General features: G+C 30.6%; 2 protein-coding genes and 1 long non-coding RNA gene across 6 annotated transcripts; 2 read left to right on the top strand and 1 right to left on the bottom strand.

Annotated features, from left to right (window-relative positions):
* The first annotated feature begins 11 nt into the window (after positions 1-11).
* LOC141450398 (uncharacterized) lies at positions 12-9121 on the top strand. Of its 2 annotated transcripts, none has more exons than XR_012456098.1 (2): positions 12-559; positions 8847-9121. It is a non-coding gene; the product is annotated as an uncharacterized lncRNA (long non-coding RNA). The 2 variants fall into 2 exon arrangements; XR_012456097.1 differs by having other exon boundaries at positions 12-567.
* On the bottom strand, positions 7224-19084 carry LOC141450381 (tubulin alpha-1 chain-like). Of its 3 annotated transcripts, none has more exons than XM_074120757.1 (9): positions 19025-19084; positions 10728-10950; positions 10475-10639; positions 10256-10392; positions 9976-10175; positions 8888-9118; positions 8719-8815; positions 7722-7885; positions 7224-7621 (listed from the first exon to the last, which is right to left on the bottom strand). In XM_074120757.1, the coding sequence occupies exons 1-9, from the start codon at positions 19067-19069 to the stop codon at positions 7489-7491; spliced, it is 1395 nt and encodes a 464-aa protein (XP_073976858.1). In that variant the 5' UTR covers positions 19070-19084; the 3' UTR covers positions 7224-7488. The 3 variants fall into 3 exon arrangements, with proteins under 3 accessions (XP_073976858.1, XP_073976860.1, XP_073976859.1); XM_074120759.1 differs by lacking the exon at positions 19025-19084 and adding an exon at positions 14990-15150; XM_074120758.1 differs by lacking the exon at positions 19025-19084 and adding an exon at positions 13869-13895.
* Positions 17129-20783, top strand: Ing5 (inhibitor of growth protein 5). The gene is made up of 6 exons (XM_074120771.1): positions 17129-17482; positions 17671-17909; positions 18162-18279; positions 18430-18522; positions 18647-18858; positions 20553-20783. Exons 1-6 carry the CDS (start codon positions 17446-17448, stop codon positions 20652-20654), a joined length of 801 nt encoding a protein of 266 aa, XP_073976872.1. The 5' UTR covers positions 17129-17445; the 3' UTR covers positions 20655-20783.
* Positions 20784-21210: the final 427 nt, after the last annotated feature.

Raw genomic sequence — 21210 nt, 5'->3', positions numbered from 1 at the left:
AAATCAATATAATAATTTAGGAGGTATGCATTCTTTTCTTTTTTAATTTTAAGGAGCGTCAACATTCCGTATAATTGAAAACCAAAGCCTTTTCCAGTGAACTGACGGTCTCTGGACATTGTTTTTTCGTGACAGAAACTATCCATTCTTGGACAGTGAGGCTGTTTCCTAGGATTCATAGGAAAAAATCAACTCCATGAATTAGAAGTTACTTTGAGATTAATAACATTAGACTTAGTAACCAGTGACATGAAATTAATCTTGGTAAAATCAGTTTTTGCGAAAATGTATCCTCTTTTATACTACTTTATGCTACGCAAATGATAAAAATTATACATAAATGTTTAGTTATTGGTGGAGAAGACGGAAAAATAAGTGCAGTTGAAATCACTTCACCAAACATAAATATACCTCTGATGATGGATGAAAATCCGAAACCGGTCAGAAATATAAAAACATGGTTCCTTCTATAAAGTGCGCTCTATGACTTAAAATCAAAACTTATTATTTATAATAAACGGTAAAAGATAAAACGAAAGCCGACATTGCAGCAACACAAGTAAGCAAGTAGGTAATTTATTAAGTTAAGCAAAAATACGCGATTTTTACAAGGTTAGGTTCAAGTACATTGCTATAGTTTTAGATTCACATTTCACGGTCACATGTTTCTACTTCGTCATATAAAAAAATAAAAGAGGCTTAATCCTTTTACGTTTACACATAAAATATTCCTTTTTTCTTGTTTACTTAATCTCATCAAAATTATTCTACACAATAACCCGATTTGTATAGATACATTGACTCTGTAATGTAATTGGTAATACTCCAATTACCAACTTTATTATATCCTCATTATTTAATTCTTGGTGTGATAAAGCAAGAGTGATTGAATACTAAAAGCTACAAGTATCAAGGACAAAATCTAAAAGGTTGATTATAATTAAAAATACGCAATATTTAATATATGAATATACATGTGAATTCAACATTATAATAATGAATTGAAAAAGCTTACATGGTTCTTTAATGTTAGGATTTTCATTTCCTATATTAAATGAAATTATCGAAAGGAATCGTCAGATATTAAAATTGAGTTTTCATTGTATTATATTTTTAGGAATTATAAATACGAAAAAAATTATTTAACCACATGAATAACTCAAAATGAATGTTTTTTTAAGTTGGAAAGCAACTTAAATTGCTGCATTAAATAGGTGGTTTAATAAAATCCAAGTAAAAATGTGAATTTATTAGAAGTTTTTATTCGCTCACATTTGTTCTATAAAATATCTCCAGTGATTTTCAGCCGGACATTAATTTATCTTCAACAGAGCTTTAAAGTTTTACATAATTTAAGGCTTAGCAAGAATTCCAAGTCCAACTAAACTCGAATGATGTAAGAAAAGTTTTACAGAATTTACAATTTCCTCCACATAACTCTTGATGAGCGCAAAATAAACATTTTATTTTATTTATATTTATTTAAGATGTATTTTACCGTATTTCTTGGTAATTAATTGTGAAAAGGTACACCTATTAGTCTCAAGGCAGAAAGAAGAACTGGGACTTCACAGTAAACTCGCTGTATTCCAGTAATTAGGCCACTTTCTGTAAATTGCTATTCCAATGTCCTCTAGGAATTCCAGCAGTGTAGATAAAAGAAGAATTTAAAGAAGTGAAGTAATGACGTTTTGTTAGACGGGTTTCACATCCAACAACCCTTTTGGGGTGTAAAAGGTGGCTGATTTAAAACCGATGAAAAGAAGCACTTTAGAAGGAAGCATTTATTAAAAATTATTTAGTTCAACCAATCTCTGAATTGTCCGCACTTAAGCGTGACTTGAAACACATTAATCTAAACAAACTCACCTTTACATAGTGCTTAGAATTTTGTCTCCGCATTTGTGGTCAAAGCCAGATCACAGGCTAGTTAACCTCGTTTGTTATTAATGTATAAAGTATTCGCTAAAATGCCTTTTTTAGATCATTTATTAATTTAATTTCAAATTGTACTTGTTCTCAGGTAATAATGTAATGTATGTTTCCTGAAATAATTAATTACAATTTTCACCTTCAAAAAATGAGGACAATTCCTTGAAATCATTTACCTATTTTGTTTTCTTTCTTTGGCTCTTAATTCTTTAAAGAATAAATTTACAATGTTGTTGGATAATGTCATTTTTGTCCTTCCACAAAAAAAAAAAAAAACTGGATCATTTAAGTTTGATCTAAAATTAATTGATTTGATATTAAACAGTGCTTTAAAGATTTTTTTGTTTAAAGAGTTATTTATGGACATTAAATTTTCACCTAGTATAAAAAAATGAGTGCTAAAATTATTTTTTAATCTTCTATAAGAAAATATTCCAGATTTTCTCATATTACTGTTCTTAAAGACGCAAGTAAAGAATTTTCTTCTACCTTGAAATTGTACTAGATATTTAGTACCTTCAATATTATTAAAGTGGAAATTCGTGCTTTGTAATGAAAATAGCACTCTAGAGAGCATTATGACTTAAAATCATTCTCGTAGTGCCCACAATATCCAATTCTATTATTTTATTCATTTATATTTCTATATCAGTTAATGTACTGTTGTTTAATAACAATGAATTTAATAATTCATACACAACAAAAATTAATAAAAATGAATCCGCGCACAATACATAACCGAACAGAAAGCAATTTTTCAAAAATATTGGGTATACACATTTACGAGTATATATATATATATATCTCAATTGTTATGTTTGTTGTCTCTACGTCATTCAACTTTTTTAATTATATTTCAGCAAACTTTAATTTAAAAAATTTGTAGAGTATACAGAAATGAAAGAATTTAGACGAAAATCACTATTATTAAATGTTGAGATTTAAAACAATCTTTATGCGTCTAATTTTGGATTGATTGCCTAATTTTATTAATTAACTATCAAACTTTTTTGTCTAATTAATAGATTATCCTTATGAACATTAAGGAGCGGTCATAAATTTTGTAGACAAAAATTCTTTTTTTACCGACGTTTCGGTATTGCCTTCTTCGGGGTAATACAAATTTGTAGAATTGTATATTTAACTACTCATCATAACTGTGTGATGTCTGACAATGTTTGACCGCTCCTCAATATTTCTAAGGATAATCTATTAACAACGGTCGAAAACCAAACTATCATTCTTTAATTTATCAATACTGTTAATAAAACTTATAACTAAAGGTTGTTTACTTTGCATTGCTTGTCATCAGAAGACTATGGCTACTAAATTAGACTTCATTATTCTAAGAACGCTTTGTTGTATAATGCACTTTTCTTTTGGATAGTTATTAGGTTGTGTAAGTATGTATCACCTATTTAATGAAGACAATAGAACAATCTATATCAAAATGTAGTGGAGGGACGGTTCTGATGATATTCCATTGTGTATGCTCACCTATTCAATATAATGATGAGACAGAAAAAATACAACACTGAATTTCTAATTGGAATATAGTTAAAGCATGGCTTATTGTAAAGTTATAACATTGCTCTTAGGTATTAGTATTTGAAATAAAATAATAAACAAGAAAAATAAAATAAAATGAGCAGTACATTTACAAGGGACTGAAACTGAAACAGGAGATTAAACTGCTCATAAATTGTATATCATTTTTTTAATCAAATAAAACTTCTTTTATAACAACCCTAATTCTCCATTCATCTGAAAAGAACAAAATTTAAGTTCCTAAAATTCCGTGTGTTGTCTTGCTTCTCAATGTTCTCTGGAAATTAGCCGCCTTTGAACGGTTTCTTATTTTCGTCAAAGATGTTAGCTACTCCACAAAATCTGACTACGTGCAGCTGACTGCATCTCTACACTAGTAATGTAAATATACAAAGCTCACGTACAAATTTTGTTTCAAGTTTATTATCAAATTAGAAAATAATTTTTTGAGCAGATGCAATAAACAGACATTACATTGGAATCGCTACTGTGTGATCCTGAAACCTCTACCCTGTGCCAATGATGAAGCGATTTTATTGATAAACAAAATTAATTAGTTTAATCATTTTAACAGCAAAATTACTCAAATATAAATGAAATATAATATTATTAAAATGTAGGATACTTGCTGATTTGAGTACCTTTTATGAATAATCACCCCTACTACTTACATTTTTAAACTATATGTTTTTGATAAAGATCAGTAAATAATTCATTAAACTACAATTTCTCTACAATTCGGTACAGAAATCATTAAAATCTGAAGAACAGGAAGAGAGATATTCAGGGTGTATACGGAGGAGTGGTCGAAACTTGGGGAGGTGATTCTACAGCTCAAATGCAACAAAAAGTATTCTCTTCACTTTGGCCCGATTCTCAATAGAGTCCAAGATATTTGCATTTTTAACTTTTCCGTCGATATTCGCGTTTTCCACCATAAAAACAGCCGTAACTTTTCTCTCCTTTATCCTACAACAAATCTGCTTATTCCAATCTGTAAGAGCATTAAATTTCCTATAAATTTGCTTGGTACAGAGCCTCAAAACGATTCTTATAACAATGAAATTTTTACTTGAATGTCTAAAAATTTCGTTCTCGATATTTTGGTTTTTTTCAACTGCATTTTCTCAATGGTTAATGAATCAAGGAATCACATAATTTCAGAAAAAGTAGCGCATTTATTGAGCTTCAAGATCATATGGATTTTTTTGGTTTTTAATAATTCCCGAACAGAGGAGTGTAAATGCAGAAAACTGGGATTTTGCGTAACCGATTTTCCATTACTAATTTACTCAAATGTCAATTTTTACCATTTTTGAAAAATTTAACCTTCAATATCTCAATAACTATTATCACTGAAACATTGTTGTTTATATCTGCTATAGAGCTATCTTTTCTCTACAATTTGGTAAAGAAATCATCAAAAACTGAAAATTGGGAAGCGAGATATAAAGGATTGAAATTTGAATGATTTACACAACCTCCAAAATTTACCCTTTAATATCTCAATAACTATTATCACTGAAACATTGATGTTTATATCCACTATAGAGCTATCTTTTCTCTACAATTTGGTAAAGAAATCATCAAAATCTGAAAATTGGAAAGCGAGATATAAAGGATTGAAATTTGAATGATTTACACAACCTCCAAAATTTAACCTTCAATATCTCAATAACTATTATCACTGAAACATTGCTGTTTATATCTGCTATAGAGCTACCTTTTCTCTACAATTTGGTAAAGAAATCATTAAAATCTGATAATTAGGAAGCGAGATATAAAGGATTGAAATTTGAATGATTTACACAACCTCCAAAATTTAACCTTCAATATCTCAATAACTATTATCACTGAAACATTGCTGTTTATATCTGCTATAGAGCTACCTTTTCTCTACAATTTGGTAAAGAAATCATCAAAATCTGAAAATTGGGAAGCGAGATATAAAGGATTGAAATTTGAATGATTTACACAACCCCAAAATTTAACCTTCAATATCTCAATAACTATTATCACTGATACATTGCTGTTTATATCTGCTATAGAGCTATCTTTTCTCTACAATTTGGTAAATAAATCATTAAATTCTGAAAATTGGGAAGCGAGATATAAAGGATTCAAATTTGAATGATTTACACAACCTCCAAAATTTAACCTTCAATATCTCAATAACTGTTATCACTGAAACATTTCTATTTATATCAGTTATAGAGCTAACTTTTCTCTATAATTCGGCAAAGAAATCATTAAAATCTGTACAATACAAGGAGAGATATAAAGGTTTTATTTTTGAAGGAATTGGAATACCTCCAAAATTCAATCTTCTATATATATTTTATTAAATATCTCTTTAAAAAAAAATTACAGTTTAAAAGGTTAAGTATAGGGGTTGATTAACCCCAATGATTCTTCAAAAACAATTTTCTTGAGATAACGTTTAGAATAAAATGTGAAGGTATATGTACGTAGATAGCAATATTAAACTGCGAGTGCTGTACTACCTTTTAAGTGAAATAATAAAAATTCAACTATGGTTTTAGTACTCCCTAAATGGCAGAGATATTTAACTTCAATTCGCACGATTGCAGTAATTCCCCTTTAGTAGTTGTAAGAGCATTTTGGCACTTTACAGTCCCGTAGAGAATCATTAACCATTCTTCGTGCTAAATCTTACCAAAATCTGACTAAGCATTATAAAAATATTTGTAATAATAGTTTTAGAGAGGGCCTTACTTGCGTGGGGCAAACTCCCCTTCTTAAGAGGCACAGCATCGAGGCTTTAAAATACAACTTCATTCATTCATGAAAACTTCATGACACTCATTCATGAAAATCAGTAGACTCGTCGATAATTGGAAACGATGCTATACTTCCCCTTAACAGGTGTAAGAGCAGAAAGTCGCTTTAATATTACGTAGGGAAGCCCTAACCCTTTCATCCTGCCAAATTTATCAAAATCGGGCTATCTTATTAGCAATAATAATTTTGGAGAGCGACCTATATACATAGTAGGGAATCCTTACCTTTACTTATCCTTACTTTTACCTCTCCCATTCGATGTGCATAGTCATACAAGAATGTACTACTTGTAAAATACAAGTAATGTAAAATGGAATTTTAAAGAATCTTCATTTAGGTACCTCACGATTACTAAGAAGAAACATAAATAATGAGCTTCTCTACTTATTTTGTTTTTTTGGATCTTACTGCAAAAAAACAAAGCTGTACGATATCTGACGGAAATTTGCGGAACCATATGTATTTTCCTAATTTTATTTGTTTAACATTTTATCATGTCGTTAAAACGTTCCGAACGGACAGATTTATCAAACTTTTTGTAAATCTTAACACAAATTTTTCTATTTGTAGGACTTTATCACTTAGTGATGTACTCGTATGTCACAAAACGAAGAGTATTATTATAAAAATTTTACAAAATTTTGTTTTCCCATTTTTCCCTGGGCTGGATTGGTTTTTTTAAGCAAGAAGTTATTTTGTGGCATCTTCCATACAGCTGAAGAGGATGGTATAACGACCGAGCTCCCCGTAAACTTTCTGTCTCCACACATTTGTAAAAACATTTTGATTATGCGTTGAATGCAATATTAAGATGACCTCCTTAGCTGATTTATTAATTATTAGCTGAGTTATTGCTCAAAACAAAAGAGTAAATTCGTTTTTCATTACCAACATGAAGATGTTTTTTGTTTAGGAAAATTATTTAAAAAAAAAACTATAAATCTGTGTCATTCTTTTATTATTATTATGGTCTGCCCACTTAAAATATTTTAGCAATTGAACTTGTAAGTAAATCAACACAAATGTTTGTAAAAAAAAAATTTGTGTTTTCCTTAGAGAACGAGTTACATTATTTAAATGAAAAAAGAAAAATAGATCCGACTGCACCAAAACTAAATTAAATTAAGGAAACTTCAGCAGTTAAAAAAGCTTTGTGGTAGGAAAGAAAAATAAAAATCTTGCAGGTGACTGATATCAAGTAAGGATTTAATATTCCTCTTGAGGATCAGCTTCACCTTCCACAGAATCCATGCCAACTTCTTCGTAATCTTTTTCTAAAGCTGCCAAATCTTCACGAGCTTCAGAAAATTCACCTTCTTCCATACCTTCGCCAACATACCTGTTGATTTTATTTTTTAGAAATGCCGATATTTAACAAAATGTATTGAACAGAAATTTTTAGTTAGAAGGAAAAAAAAAAAATGTTTTTAAATACTAACCAATGAACAAAAGCTCGTTTTGCATACATAAGATCGAATTTATGGTCAAGCCTAGCCCAAGCTTCTGCAATTGCAGTGGTGTTTGAAAGCATACAAACAGCCCTTTGCACTTTAGCCAGATCACCTCCTGGCACGACTGTAGGTGGCTGGTAGTTAATGCCAACCTAATTAAAATGAATAAATTCTATAGAATGCCAATATTATTAGCAATTATACAATCTGGAGGAAACGTGCACACGATTTTCTCTCCCCTCAACTCTCCAGATTTATTTCTCACACTTCTTTCATGATTAAAGAGACATCCCTCAACTCTTTTTTAAAAATGGATTTTCGACGAAAATAAATAGACAAATACGAAATTGATCAACAATCGGTTTCTCTTTTACCTCAACACTCTAACATGTAAATTCACACTAGTATTACATTCGAATTGTTGAATAGGCCTGAGAGGGTAGCTTCACCCAAAAATAAATTTTCCTTCAACAAATGTTAAAAGCCTTTTAGTTTACTACTTAATAAACTTATTAAAGAATTAGCAAATTATAAGTCTTGGAAAATTAAAACAAAATATTTCTGGAAATTCGCGTTCTGATATGATAACCAATATTCTCCAAATTCAGAATTTTAGCAACTCACTAAATACCTGATAACTGAGCAAAACAAATAGGGGCAAACATTATTCTAAGTAAGCAGTTCAAAAAAGAAATTTCTTGAACCATTCCTTGCTCTTAATCGATTTTTGTTTAGGAAATGTTTCAATAAAAGTTATGGATTCAAGTTAAACTAAATTATAAAAGTTATTTTTTGGTAAATCTCAAAAAAACATAAAAGATCAATTCATTAAAATGAAACTTCGAGTTGACTGATCAAAACTTAGGTTGACATCTGGTTGCCACATTAGGCACGATTTACTTCTCAGTTGTATGTAATGGTACAATGTAGTATAATCCTTAATATATTTCTTACTTTTTAAAATATTACCATTTAAAATGCTCACCTTAAAACCAGTAGGACACCAATCAACGAACTGAATAGTTCTCTTAGTTTTGATTGTAGCAATGGCAGCGTTCACATCTTTTGGAACAACATCACCTCTGAAATATTTATTTATTTATTTATTTCCAGCTCTTGGAACAGGTATTACGAAAATAAAGTAACAAATTTACCTGTAAAGCATACAACATGCCATGTATTTGCCATGCCTTGGATCACATTTCACCATCTGGTTGGCTGGCTCGAAGCAGGCGTTCGTGATTTCCATGACGGATAACTGTTCATGGTAAGCTTTTTCTGCAGAGATTACTGGAGCGTAAGTAACCAGTGGGAAGTGGATTCGCGGGTAGGGTACCAAGTTAGTCTGGAATTCTGTAAGATCTACGTTTAAAGCACCATCGAATCTGTTTAAAACGAACAATAAAACATTAAGACACTAGCTATTTAAAACAAGAAAATGTAAACAGAAATTTCAATCATAAGTTGTTTGACAAAACCAATTTATTTTGTTTTCAATTGATTCATTCATTACCAGCTTAGTAAAGGCAGTATAGCTGAGGAACTATACAATAAAATTAGAAATACTAAAAATTGGTCTGAAATACTATTTCTTATACTAATTCTCAAAATTTCATCATTATAAGAGACAATATTCTGCGAATTTTTAGTAAATCGTAATTTTAGCAACATTTTAATTCATACGAATGTACGTGGAGAAAAATGACACCTCTACAGTGCTGCTAAGAAATTTTTACACTCTTCAAAAAATGATTTCATTTATATTTGGTACACTCAATGCAGATTTAAATGTTTTATTTGAAACATTTTTTCAGGTAAATTCTATTAAGGGAATTAATGGTGAGAACTACGGAGGCTTCCCACAAAGGAAACATTTCTGTAAAATTTGAGTCCTACCACTTTAATTAAAAGGGTTAAATATCTTACAAAAACTAGTTTTTGTAAGATATTTCAATCTTGACTTCTAATTTATTGAATGATTTTTTTCACTTATATATGATTTTTTTGAGAAAAAATATAGTCTTTTACATTTAAGGTAAAAATATACATATCTACTGTTGCATATGCTTGGTTTCTAGATTCTTTAGGAAAAGTGGAATCTGGCCAGACCAATGCTATTTAATTTCAAAAAGTATAATTTTTTCAAGTCACAAGTCTTCAGAGCTAATAATATGGCAAACAACAAAAATAATAAGTTGTTCAAAATGTACTTTAAAAGCTATTGATATACTTAAACCCTCACCTGAGAGAAGCGGTAATGGAGGAAACAATCTGGCCGATGAGTCGATTCAAGTTTGTGTATGTAGGGCGTTCAATGTCCAAGTTACGTCTGCAAATGTCATAGATAGCTTCATTATCAACCATAAAAGCACAGTCAGAATGTTCCAAAGTTGTATGAGTGGTCAAAATAGAATTGTACGGTTCTACCACAGCTGTAGAGACCTAAAAGCATATAAATTACCATTTAAAAATAATGAAATTATTCATTATATAAAAAATAAAAAACGAATACAATGACCTACCTGAGGTGCTGGATAAATGGCGAATTCCAATTTACTCTTCTTTCCAAAATCAACAGAAAGACGTTCCATCAACAGAGAAGTAAATCCGGAGCCAGTACCACCGCCAAAAGAGTGGAATATCAGAAATCCCTGGAGTCCTACACATTATAGAAAATGGTTAGTTAAGCGTTAAGCTGAACTTTAATATAAAGGTAATTAAATCTCACAACAATATCTCACCTGTACATTGATCAGCCAACTTCCTGATCCGGTCCAACACTAAATCTACAATCTCTTTGCCAATTGTATAATGTCCACGAGCATAGTTATTGGCCGCATCTTCTTTGCCCGTGATTAACTGCTCTGGATGAAAAAGCTGTCTATAGGTTCCGGTGCGAACCTCATCTTATAAAAAAAAATTAATAAAAATGTTATTCATTTTGTCTTTTATTTTAAATAAATGAATTTATTTTATTGTTTAAGGAAAACTTACCGACAACCGTTGGTTCTAAATCAACAAAGACGGCCCTTGGAACGTGTTTTCCAGCACCTGTTTCACTGAAGAATGTATTAAAAGAATCGTCTCCTCCTCCTACAGTTTTATCTGAGGGCATCTGTCCATCCGGTTGAATGCCATGTTCCAGACAGTAGAGTTCCCAGCAGGCATTACCGATTTGTACACCGGCCTGACCCACATGAATTGAAATACACTCTCGCTAAACAAAAAAATATTTAAATAAAAATTAAACGTTGAATTAAATAACTGTCGCCTAATAATAGTAAATATTTATTCAAAACATGAAGTGTTCTTTGGTAAGTGAGGCTTAACCCCTCCCCTCATTAACTCTTTCAAGGAAATGAACTAACCACTTTTTCAATATCCTTGGCGTCCCAGTGGGTATCTCAGACTAACTATAAAAACATTTTCTCAGAACCCCACTAAACAGTAAATAAAACTGGGACCGTAGAACTTGATGTGTGTTGTTAAATTTCACATAGCATATCAATAAACGTAAGCTTTCTCACCATCATATATCTGAACAATTACTCGCAATGACTTTAAGTCACTTTGTAGAAGGGTACAAACAAGTGACTAATGAAGCCAGAAATCTAAGTGGTAGTGGGTTTGTTTTTATAGGCATTCCTATGCATCCACATGTACTGCTGGTTTCTATATTATCAAAAGTCAAGAAAGTAAGTTATCATTTTGGCTGCAACTCTTCTTTATAGATGACATAATTATTAAAGCCAACAAAGGCAAAAGGTGGTCCTTCAATAAAAAGTCAAAAGAATGCACCAAGTACTTTAATTCTGTTGCTTAACTGGAAAAACGAAACCTGGGAAGAATGGATTCAGTCTAGAGGTGAAATGCTTCAGCAAGGGCAAAAATTTAAAATAGCCGCTTTAGCAAGCTGTTTTTTTCGTTGAAAAAGATTTACTTTTACCATTTAGCTACGAATTAAGATGTCTGCAGAAGTTTTCGCCAATGACACATTGGGTTTCCCATTTTTCAAACCTATCTTGTAAAACGGAAATTTACTTTAAATCTAGTTTAGTCCCAAATCCCCTTACAGGGTTGCTGAAAAGGGATGAGCCACTTCTTCGGGAATTTTGGTGACTCCCCGGAGTTATGCCACCGATAAAAATTTCACATTAGATTAACTCTTGCAGTGATGAACAATTTCACAATAGATTAACTCTTGCAGTGATGAACAATTTCACAATAGATTAACTCTTGCAGCGATGTTAATGTTTGTAATTACTTGAAATTAACGCAATAGTAAAGTATGGAAATATGTGCACTTTAAGTAGGTTTATTACTACCTTGTATACAAGTTTAATATCTTCCAAGGTTTTAGACAAAAACTGAATTTATGAGCACATTACCTAAAAAGGAAGGAAAAACTGATATAGTTGGTATTTTTCAACAAAACGCTTATTCGCGCAATTTTTTAACCATCTACCCTTATAAAACTGACCGGAATGTTTTAATTATTCAACCTTGTTTAAACGACCAAAAAACTGAGTATAGATTTTTTTAAAGCCTAATAAATAATTTTCAACTAAAATCAATAGGTAATAGTTATTGGCAAAAAGAAATGTAAGAGTTTTGTCAGTCAAATTTAAAACCGGCTAAAACGGCTAGAGATTTGTTCTTTATAAATGTTATGGAAAAACAAGCACACTCCTTTTAAAGAGAGCTATAAAACATAATCTAACTGAAATAAATAAATGGAAATTTAAATTTTATATTAACTGCTGACTACATTATCTCAAAATACAGATTTGAAACAAAAACAAAAAAAAAGTCTTAAATTTTAAGAGTATAATATACTTGAGTTTGTATAAAATAAAATAATTTATATTTTTATGAGAATTTTTTTTAATATACGGTTCTTTTTTTTATTTTTCTGTGAAAATATTAAAATCTTTCGTTTTTTTTTTAAATTAGATTTATTTTTGAAATTGAAGACTTGTTCAATAGTGGAGGGTTAGTTCAAGAAAAAGATGCTTAAAACAGGGCCCCACACAGGGCCACAAAAGGGAGATCTATTTAAGGACTGTAGGGTACAGAAGTTCCCCTCTATCACTCAAGCCTCCCTACTTTTCTAATTCTTTTACCTCGGGTAAAAAGTTTAAACCACTGCCTCTTTTTATTGTCAAATTTTATGTCTACCAATTTTTTTATAATAATAATAATGATGATGATGATGAACAGCAGAATACTTCGCTTTTCGTTAAGTGATAAATGTGGCATAATGTTCAGAATGTCTGGTTGAATAAACACGCTCACTTATGATCTTATGTAACTCCCTACATATTGGTGTTAATTACATAGAATGTAGAAGTCTTTAAAATGATATAATGTGTAAGTCCGAGCGTGCGCCCGGAAGGGGAAGGAGAGTTTGTCTTAAGTTCCCTTAAACAGGCGGCAAACTGGCGAACCCCCCTGGGTAATTTACTGTGGCCCACGGTGATCTGGTATAAAATGAAAATAGAAAAATTTGTAACGAAGAAAATAGCGCTGGTGGAAGATCGAGGCGATTCAGTAGACACAATTCCCTCGTTAACCAGTGCCTTTCCTGGAGGCCAGTGGGGGTGTACAAACGCGCTGACTCAATTCAGCGGGTGAAAAAAAATAAATTTAGTTTTATAGATACATTAAATAAAATAAATGTTTAAATATGATGAAAGATCTACTTGTTTTTATTGTACTTCTTAACTGGCAATTTTTAACTAAAAAATCAACTTATTTGAATTTTTTTTAACAATTAAACATCAAGAGTGGAGTCAAACGCAAATATCAAATAACCTAAATGTTCCGACTCCCTTAGGCATTAATTTCGGTTAACAGACACCAAAAAAGTATAAAATGGGTGTCTGCAGGATGGTTTGCTTATGGGTTGGTTACACCCAAGTAGTAGCATCCACCCGCAACAACCTCTAGAAACGGAATTATCAAATCATTACTTCAAAATTACAATATATTCTAATACAATTATCTGTGACAATTATAGCTATTTTTTAACTGTAAATTAAGATGAAGTGTAATCACTTTAGAGCAAGTAACACATTATTTTAAAAGTTTTAGTAATTGGGTAAAATTAAATATAAAATACAACGTAAAACTTACGTGCCGAGACATTTCCTGGACTAGTTAAATAACAGTAGAAAAATGTCGAAGCAATTGTCTAATTCAAGAAACAATTCTGTATTGACCCAATGAATTGTCAAGGATTCCTTCTCGCATTACTCAATTGAAATAAACAAATTTTGTTTTTGCTTACACCATTCTAAATAAGAGACAAATTGATTTGTAATCTTCCAAATTACTTATACACTTCCATTATTCCATTGATAAATTTTAAAAGCAAAACATTAGCCATTGTTATTTATCAATTAGTTCAAATCAACCGTAAAATTACTCAAATGCTAATAGGTTGCACGAGGTTACATCTTGAACGAATATCATTTTGAAAATAAGAGGTCAATTTATGGCAAAAGAAGGCACTAGGTATTAATTCAATAAAAATAAAGAGTACTGCGTGAAATACCGAATATAAAATAAATACCCATCACTCGTCAAATCTTTAAAAAAAGTACGCGCTATTTACAGCAAAACTACCAAAAACTATTTAAACTTGCAGATTTTATAAACCAGCATAATAGTTCAATAGACTATATGGGTAAGTTTGATAACCGCGTGTGACCACAATACAATCAATAATCTAGCGCAATGCACCATTGGCACAGTTGAGTGAACACGATGCCTGTTGAACATAAAAGCAACACGCATTTTATTGTACTGAACATTAACAGTGACATTTAACCATGTACTTTTCACTGAGACCTACATTTGGCACTATCATTACAAATTAGAACTATATGGTGAGCTAAAACGACCATAACAAAATATTACATTAAATTTCGCAACAGTTTTCTGATTATTACAGAGCTAATCACATTTCATCCTTATCATTGCACAATAAAGCAATTTTGTTTTAAATAAATTTGGTACAAATTTTTTTTTTTTTTAAAATAAGAATGGAGGGTTTCCAAGCTTAGATTTAGTAAAATTCCTAAACGAATACAAGATTATCTGCTATCATTTCTAAATGTATTTTACCGGCAGAGCTAAAAGTCTGATTATTGATGAGATCCCACACTTATCAATCGATTCAATGTCAGGATACTGATACTGAGGGCACAAGTTAAATTGATACTTAAAAAACACACCAAACTTGAAATACATACCATTGTGTAGAAATGGAGTAAACAAATTGGTAGAAAAAAACGCTAAAAAGAAGACCGTTGACAAAGCTGGCAATGAAGCTTTTCTCACGGTTTCTGGCGACGTAGTGATTCTAGGCGTGGTGCAAAACCGCTTATATATGGCAAGAATACCCTGTTCTGATTGGCCGCAACCATCGCCTCCACGCAGACTCACAATTTAAATCAAATTAAAAAAAAGACAAGAAAAATATTTAGTTAAAAATGAATACCTGAGTTATTTATGTAGTTTTAATTTTCCAAAAGAACTGAATAGCTTTAAAAAAGCTAATTTATATTTTAAGTTGATAAATTGCTACATTGTAGTAAATTATTGTAGTTTTGCAAGTATAAAGGGCACCTAAGATCACTACCGCAGCTCAATCAATACTTAGACTAGAGAATATTACTTTACTTCAAAAAATAAATCATTGAAACTGTTATATTCGAGTTTCTTTAATTATTAATAGCATTACTAAAATTTGTTTAAGTGCCAACAAATTATAATACACATAATTTAATTAATTTGGAAAACGAAAAACACTTGTTTCATTATCTAAATTCATTCCCCACCCAATGAAATGATTCATCTGAAATTTTTACTACTCAGCAATGTTTTTTATTGATTCCTTTGCCTCTCATCCTTATAAATTTGTATAACCTACTACATATATATTTTTCAGCAATTGAAAAAAATCATTAATAATTTTTACAAAAATCTATTGTAAAACAATGCAAGAAATTTGAAAATACTACTAATACCAGTGTCAGGGTATCTTTTGCAGAGGTCTCTGTAACAAAGAAGAAACTGGCCAAAACGCACCCAAACTACTGGGTTCAATCGTTATGACAATTAATCTACTTTCTCTCACACACAATTATGTCATCAATTCTTAAGTACAAATGTATATGCTCATATTCAATGAATGAACAAAAATTAGTTGAAACAACTCGTAGACTTTGTGCGTATTGTCTGAATGTTGGAGAGTAAGTTTAAATGACGTTACGTAGGGACATCAAAAGTCCTGAAGAAGTACCTAGTCTTTTTACCCACAGGTGAATCGTGGTGGTAGCCCTTCATACTTTTCACTTCTATTTTATTCACTAGTCAAAGTTTCGGCTTCTTGAAGTGGGTATTGCTCTACTTTATGAACGACAAGATTTCTCTCTTAAGCGAATCACTGCTTGGTCGGAGAAAACCATAGTTCATTATTTGTCAGAGAAATGTATAGTACATTTTTACTGAGAACATAATTTCGAAAATATATAGCATCGCATTACTTTTAAACAGTGAAGAGAACATGCGTTGAAAAAGCACAAAATATTCCACAATTTTCTAATGAGTTATTTCAGGGAGCAATTGTCTTATAATGGATAAATCCTTGACCTACTAAAAAACCTAAAAACTAGGTAATTGAAAATATTTCTCTGCTATTTAGGGTAAATGGAATGAACGAACATGAAGTAATCTAAAGAGAGATGACCTCATCACTATTTTTCTGACCATAATGTTATTGGTAGTAAGGCATTAAAATTTAAATAACACCTATTTATACTAGGGAAAAATTAGATAATACAGCAATTGTTACAATAAATATTAATTAAACTATAAACTATTGCAATAAACTTCATACAGAAAATAATTTTGCATCACAGCATTATTTTCAAGTAATTTAGGTCTTGATAATTAGGAATTGATGAATAATCATTTAAAGAATATAATTATAATAAAATGTAAAAATTCAGTTTTATCAAATATATAAAACATAATTATGCTCGTAATTAATAATTAATTTTCAGTAATTTTCAAAGCAATAAAATTTTCGTAAGCTGATAAAACTTAATAGACTCATATTTATTTCTGATTACAAAATGATAGAAAATATTTAATTTTTTGTGATTCTTTATTTTTTCATCTTAAACATTCACTTTAACTTTGTCATCGGAAGCAATAATTCTTGTAAGATACAACTTCAATAATTTATTTCTCATCGAGAAATGGGACTTGGTAAAGCTGAAAATTAAATTGAGGTCTCCATTATCAGGGGCTCCTACTCAATACTCAAGCCATTTTGCATTTTTGTGCGCATGACGAACTAAGAAAATCAATACTCAAGTAATTTAAAGCGATACGCCCAGTGTAATATCAACAAATATTTTATAAGATAAATTGGTACTATAAAAGTGGCGATTCTAGCCTTAAAAAGAATTCTGAAAAAATGGATGTTTCCGTAGATAGGGACTAATTTCTTAACTTTATTAATAATTCTATTTGAACAATTTATTAAATAACTTCAATTAATATCGTGTGCATCGAGTCCGAGGGAAAATTGCAACGTTAAACAAAGCCAAAAATGAAACCTCCTCAAAAGGTTTCTTGTTTACACTTGTCTGCCTGTATATCCCTAGTGCCATATTTTTTGTAGAGAAAATCATTAACAATGACTTCTGCAGTGTATTTGGAGCACTACTTAGACAGTAAGAAAATTATTATGTTTTTAAAAACGGTATCGATTAATTAAAATGGCAATAAATACAATTTTAACTAATATAACCTGAAAGTTCTGAGAAAATGTTTAGTTTATTACTTGTATTTGTAGTGATTAATTAGCATTTGATTCATCAGTTAAAATATGATCTCAATTAAACTCCGTTTGTTTAACTAGGCCTAGAACATTTGCCAATTGAATTACAACGAAACTTCACATTGATGCGTGACTTAGATAGTCGAGCACAAGCCGTTATGAGAACTATTGATCAAAAAGCGGATGAATTTATGAGCTCTATTAAATCAATGACAGCAGAGAGAAAACGTGAAGCCATGGCAGAAATCCAGCAACAGTACAACAAAGCAAAAGAATACGGAGATGACAAAGTACAATTAGCAATACAAACATACGAATTGGTAAGAAAAATGTGAACTTAAGATGTCATTCCTAACTTCTTGGAAATTTCAATTTTGGATGGTTTTTATAACGAAACACATTTAAGTTTGACATACTTTTAAAATTATAACTTGCATGTCAATACTAAAGTACCTACACTTTTACTTATCAAAGTTATTATTGATAAGCAAAAACTCAAATTTATTACAAATCACCTTATTTTCATTCATTAATAGTTTAACATCTAGTCGAAGTGTACATTATTTGTTAAGGTTGACAAACATATTCGCAGATTGGACTCTGATTTGGCCAGATTTGATTCTGAAATTCAAGATAAAGTATCCACAAGTGCTAGGTCGCAGGATGAGCAACCTACAGGTGTACATAGAAGTGAGCCGTGAAGCATTTTTTTAAGTTTTTATTTATTTTTTTTAAGGCAGAATACCAGTTTTATCTAAATTAAAAACCATTTTTAAACTTTTTTATTGCCATCGATTTAAGTATGCGATCTAATTTTATTTATTTATAATTTGTCATAAGGAGGTAGAAAAAAAGCCAAAGACAAAGAGAAAAAGAAGAAAGGATTATCTTCGGATGAAGATTCAGGTGCAAAAGCAAAAAAGAAACGAAAGAGTAAGCTTTTACAATTAACTTCAAGTGTAGATATTACTTTTTAATTGTAATTTTCATTAATATTACCTATTGTTTGAGTATGTCATATAATTTCCGATTCATTCACGTAATTGTTAATTTTAAGCTGGTGGAAAATCTATTGGAAGCGTTATAACTGGAACAGTAGGTGCGAAAGGTACCGGGGATAGAGCTCTTAGTGCATCTCCATTGGCGGGTCTTCCGGCCCTGGGCCCTGGAGCAGACGTATTGGACATGCCAGTGGATCCTAATGAACCAACGTATTGTCTTTGCCATCAAGTATCATATGGAGAAATGATTGGCTGTGACAATCCTGAAGTGAGTGAAGTTAATATTTAATATCTCACAGGGTTTACATTAATATATTCCTCGGTAAAAACATTAAGGGAAAAATGAAACCACTTAAAATTTAATCATATCGAAAACATGGTTCATCACAAAATAGCAATAAGAAATTTCAGCAAAACATTTTGCAAAAACATACCTTAGAATTAGAATTTCCACCACCATACACGTCAGTGCGCCTCATTGCGACAAGTTTGAATTAGGTTTACAAATGATGCCATAAACTTTTGATGTAATGAATAAAGGAAGCATTGGCTTATGTGGTTTTTCTAATTTAATATCGTTTGATTAAACTTATAATTCCTTTAACATTTAATTAATTTAATTGTGTCTTTATTCTTACTTAATTTCTCTGAATTAACCTTTTGTTTTTTTTTACTAGAATTATTGAATATTCTAGTTTCTCCATTTACTCTTCAGCCACGTTCAGTGATTTTATGACCGCTCATAAAAAAAAAATCATTGGACAGAAGTCGGTGGTTATTCAGAATAAATGTAATGTGATTTGGCCAGATTAATTGAACTGCTAAATAAATAATAAATATAATTTCAAGATAATGACATCAGTTTTATTACCGCTTGCCGAATGAATGAACAAAAATGCCGCCAAAAAGGGGGTAGGTTAGAAATTTTAATAAAATAACATTAAAATGAAAATCCTGACATCTTTTATATTTATGAATCTTATTTCTTCCGTTACTTATAAAGATCCTTAACAATGAAATGCAGAAATCGAAATTTCATTTAATTTATATTTATACGTATTAATTAATACAATTACTTAATGGGCCGGCTCAAGTGCATCACACATATGTAAAGTTGCGTATTCCAAATAGAGTTAAAACGTTTTAAGTGTGTCAAAATTCTTAAATATGAAATCCAGCCGAAGTAGATGTAATTATAATTCAGACTTCTCCGAAACTTATGAAACTTTCAGTGCTTCGGCTTACTGTCTGAAAGCTGATATTTACGTAGTGTTGAACCGACCATACATATAAAACTACAAAAATTTGCTTTTTTCAAGCATTTATAAGATTTGAATGTTACAGGGAAGCCTCCAGCTTGAGATTTGCTTAAAACTGCTAATTTATATTTGTTAATATAATTGTTTTTTTCTCACTAATAACCCAACAGTCTATACATCTCCCCTAGTGTATTTTTGCGCTTTCTTTATTGTGTTATTGACATACGCTTCACTCTATTCTTTCATGTTTATTTTATATAAATTGGATCTACTGCAAGATCTGTCTAAAGGCGTTTGTTTTCTTTTACCATTCTCCTCTGCATACAGCTCATAATTTGGTTTGATTTTTCCCTGACTCGTGGATTCTATGGAAGTTTTGGTTTAAATTTTTTGAAAAATTACTAAGAATATATTTCACTCTGTCGACCTCTTAATTTCGCTAACTGCTGCTCTGACTGGCTTTCTTTTCAAAAGTTTTCGATGAAAAGTGTTGAGCTTATTGTGTACAATTTTATTTCATTTACTATGTACTAAAGTATTTATTTAATGTTTCTAAACTTTAACAGTGATTTATATAAAATAAGCTATTAGTGTCAATTTGGCATAATAAATTGCTATCATTCCATGGTCGTAGTTAAACAATTAAAGATCTTTTATTCTTACGTACATGGTCAAATTATTAACTGATGAATTATTTTTTCAGTGCCCTATAGAATGGTTTCATTTTGCTTGCGTTGGTCTTACTACAAAACCCAAAGGAAAGTGGTTTTGCCCAAAATGTATTCAGGATCGGAAGAAGAAATGAGTAGTTGGTGCATTAATTAGAAGTTGTAAACATTTGTCTATTTTAATTAATTTAACATTTTTATAACACAGTCTAGAAAATATATTATTTTTTAAGTAAAAATTAAAAGGCTGTTCTCAATTGTTTATACTAATTATTCTTTGTGAATTTTTTTTTTTTATTATTTACGTTTTGTATGCATCTTTAATTTACTTATTAAAACTGTCCGGTAGGACAGTTGTATAAAGGTTGATCCACAAAAACTGCTCGAACAAACGTAATGTTGAAAAACACCCAACTTTAACAATTTGTTTTCTCTTTTTCTGTAAAAGATAAAATAGTGCAAATCCTCCTTTATAACTGTAATTTTTTGCAACAACATGGATAAAATAGATTTCGAGAAATAAGTTGCTGAAAATGGGCAAGGCTTTTTCAGAAAATCTTCTTCTTGTTACCTTTTTTGTGAACAACGTAGCGCCTGAACGCGGAAACTGATTTTCATGAATGATTAAATTTATTTAAAACGTTTAACATTTAGACAATACCTATAGCTTGGAAAAACCAATATATGCAAAAC

This window comes from Rhodnius prolixus, unplaced genomic scaffold (genome assembly GCF_049639745.1).
Source record: "Rhodnius prolixus isolate KJV_2025 unplaced genomic scaffold, Rpr scaffold_2, whole genome shotgun sequence".
Taxonomy (NCBI): Eukaryota; Metazoa; Arthropoda; class Insecta; order Hemiptera; family Reduviidae; genus Rhodnius; species Rhodnius prolixus.
Note: the sequence above shows the minus strand (reverse complement) of the source record. Positions and strands in the feature narration are given on the sequence as shown.

Excerpts from the sequence above, each read along its gene's own strand:
- LOC141450381 (XM_074120757.1), bottom strand. The coding sequence starts at position 19,069 with ATGAGGCGCACTGACGTGTATGGTGGTGGAAATTCTAATTCTAAG. Across the intron at positions 9,119-9,975 it reads TCCATTACCGCTTCTCTCAG|ATTCGATGGTGCTTTAAACG; the intron begins GTGAGGGTTTAA and ends CGTTTTAAACAG. Across the intron at positions 8,816-8,887 it reads GCATGTTGTATGCTTTACAG|AGGTGATGTTGTTCCAAAAG; the intron begins GTAAATTTGTTA and ends TAAATATTTCAG.
- Ing5 (XM_074120771.1), top strand. The coding sequence starts at position 17,446 with ATGACTTCTGCAGTGTATTTGGAGCACTACTTAGACA. Across the intron at positions 18,280-18,429 it reads ACCTACAGGTGTACATAGAA|GAGGTAGAAAAAAAGCCAAA; the intron begins GTGAGCCGTGAA and ends ATTTGTCATAAG. Across the intron at positions 18,859-20,552 it reads TTGGCTGTGACAATCCTGAA|TGCCCTATAGAATGGTTTCA; the intron begins GTGAGTGAAGTT and ends TTATTTTTTCAG.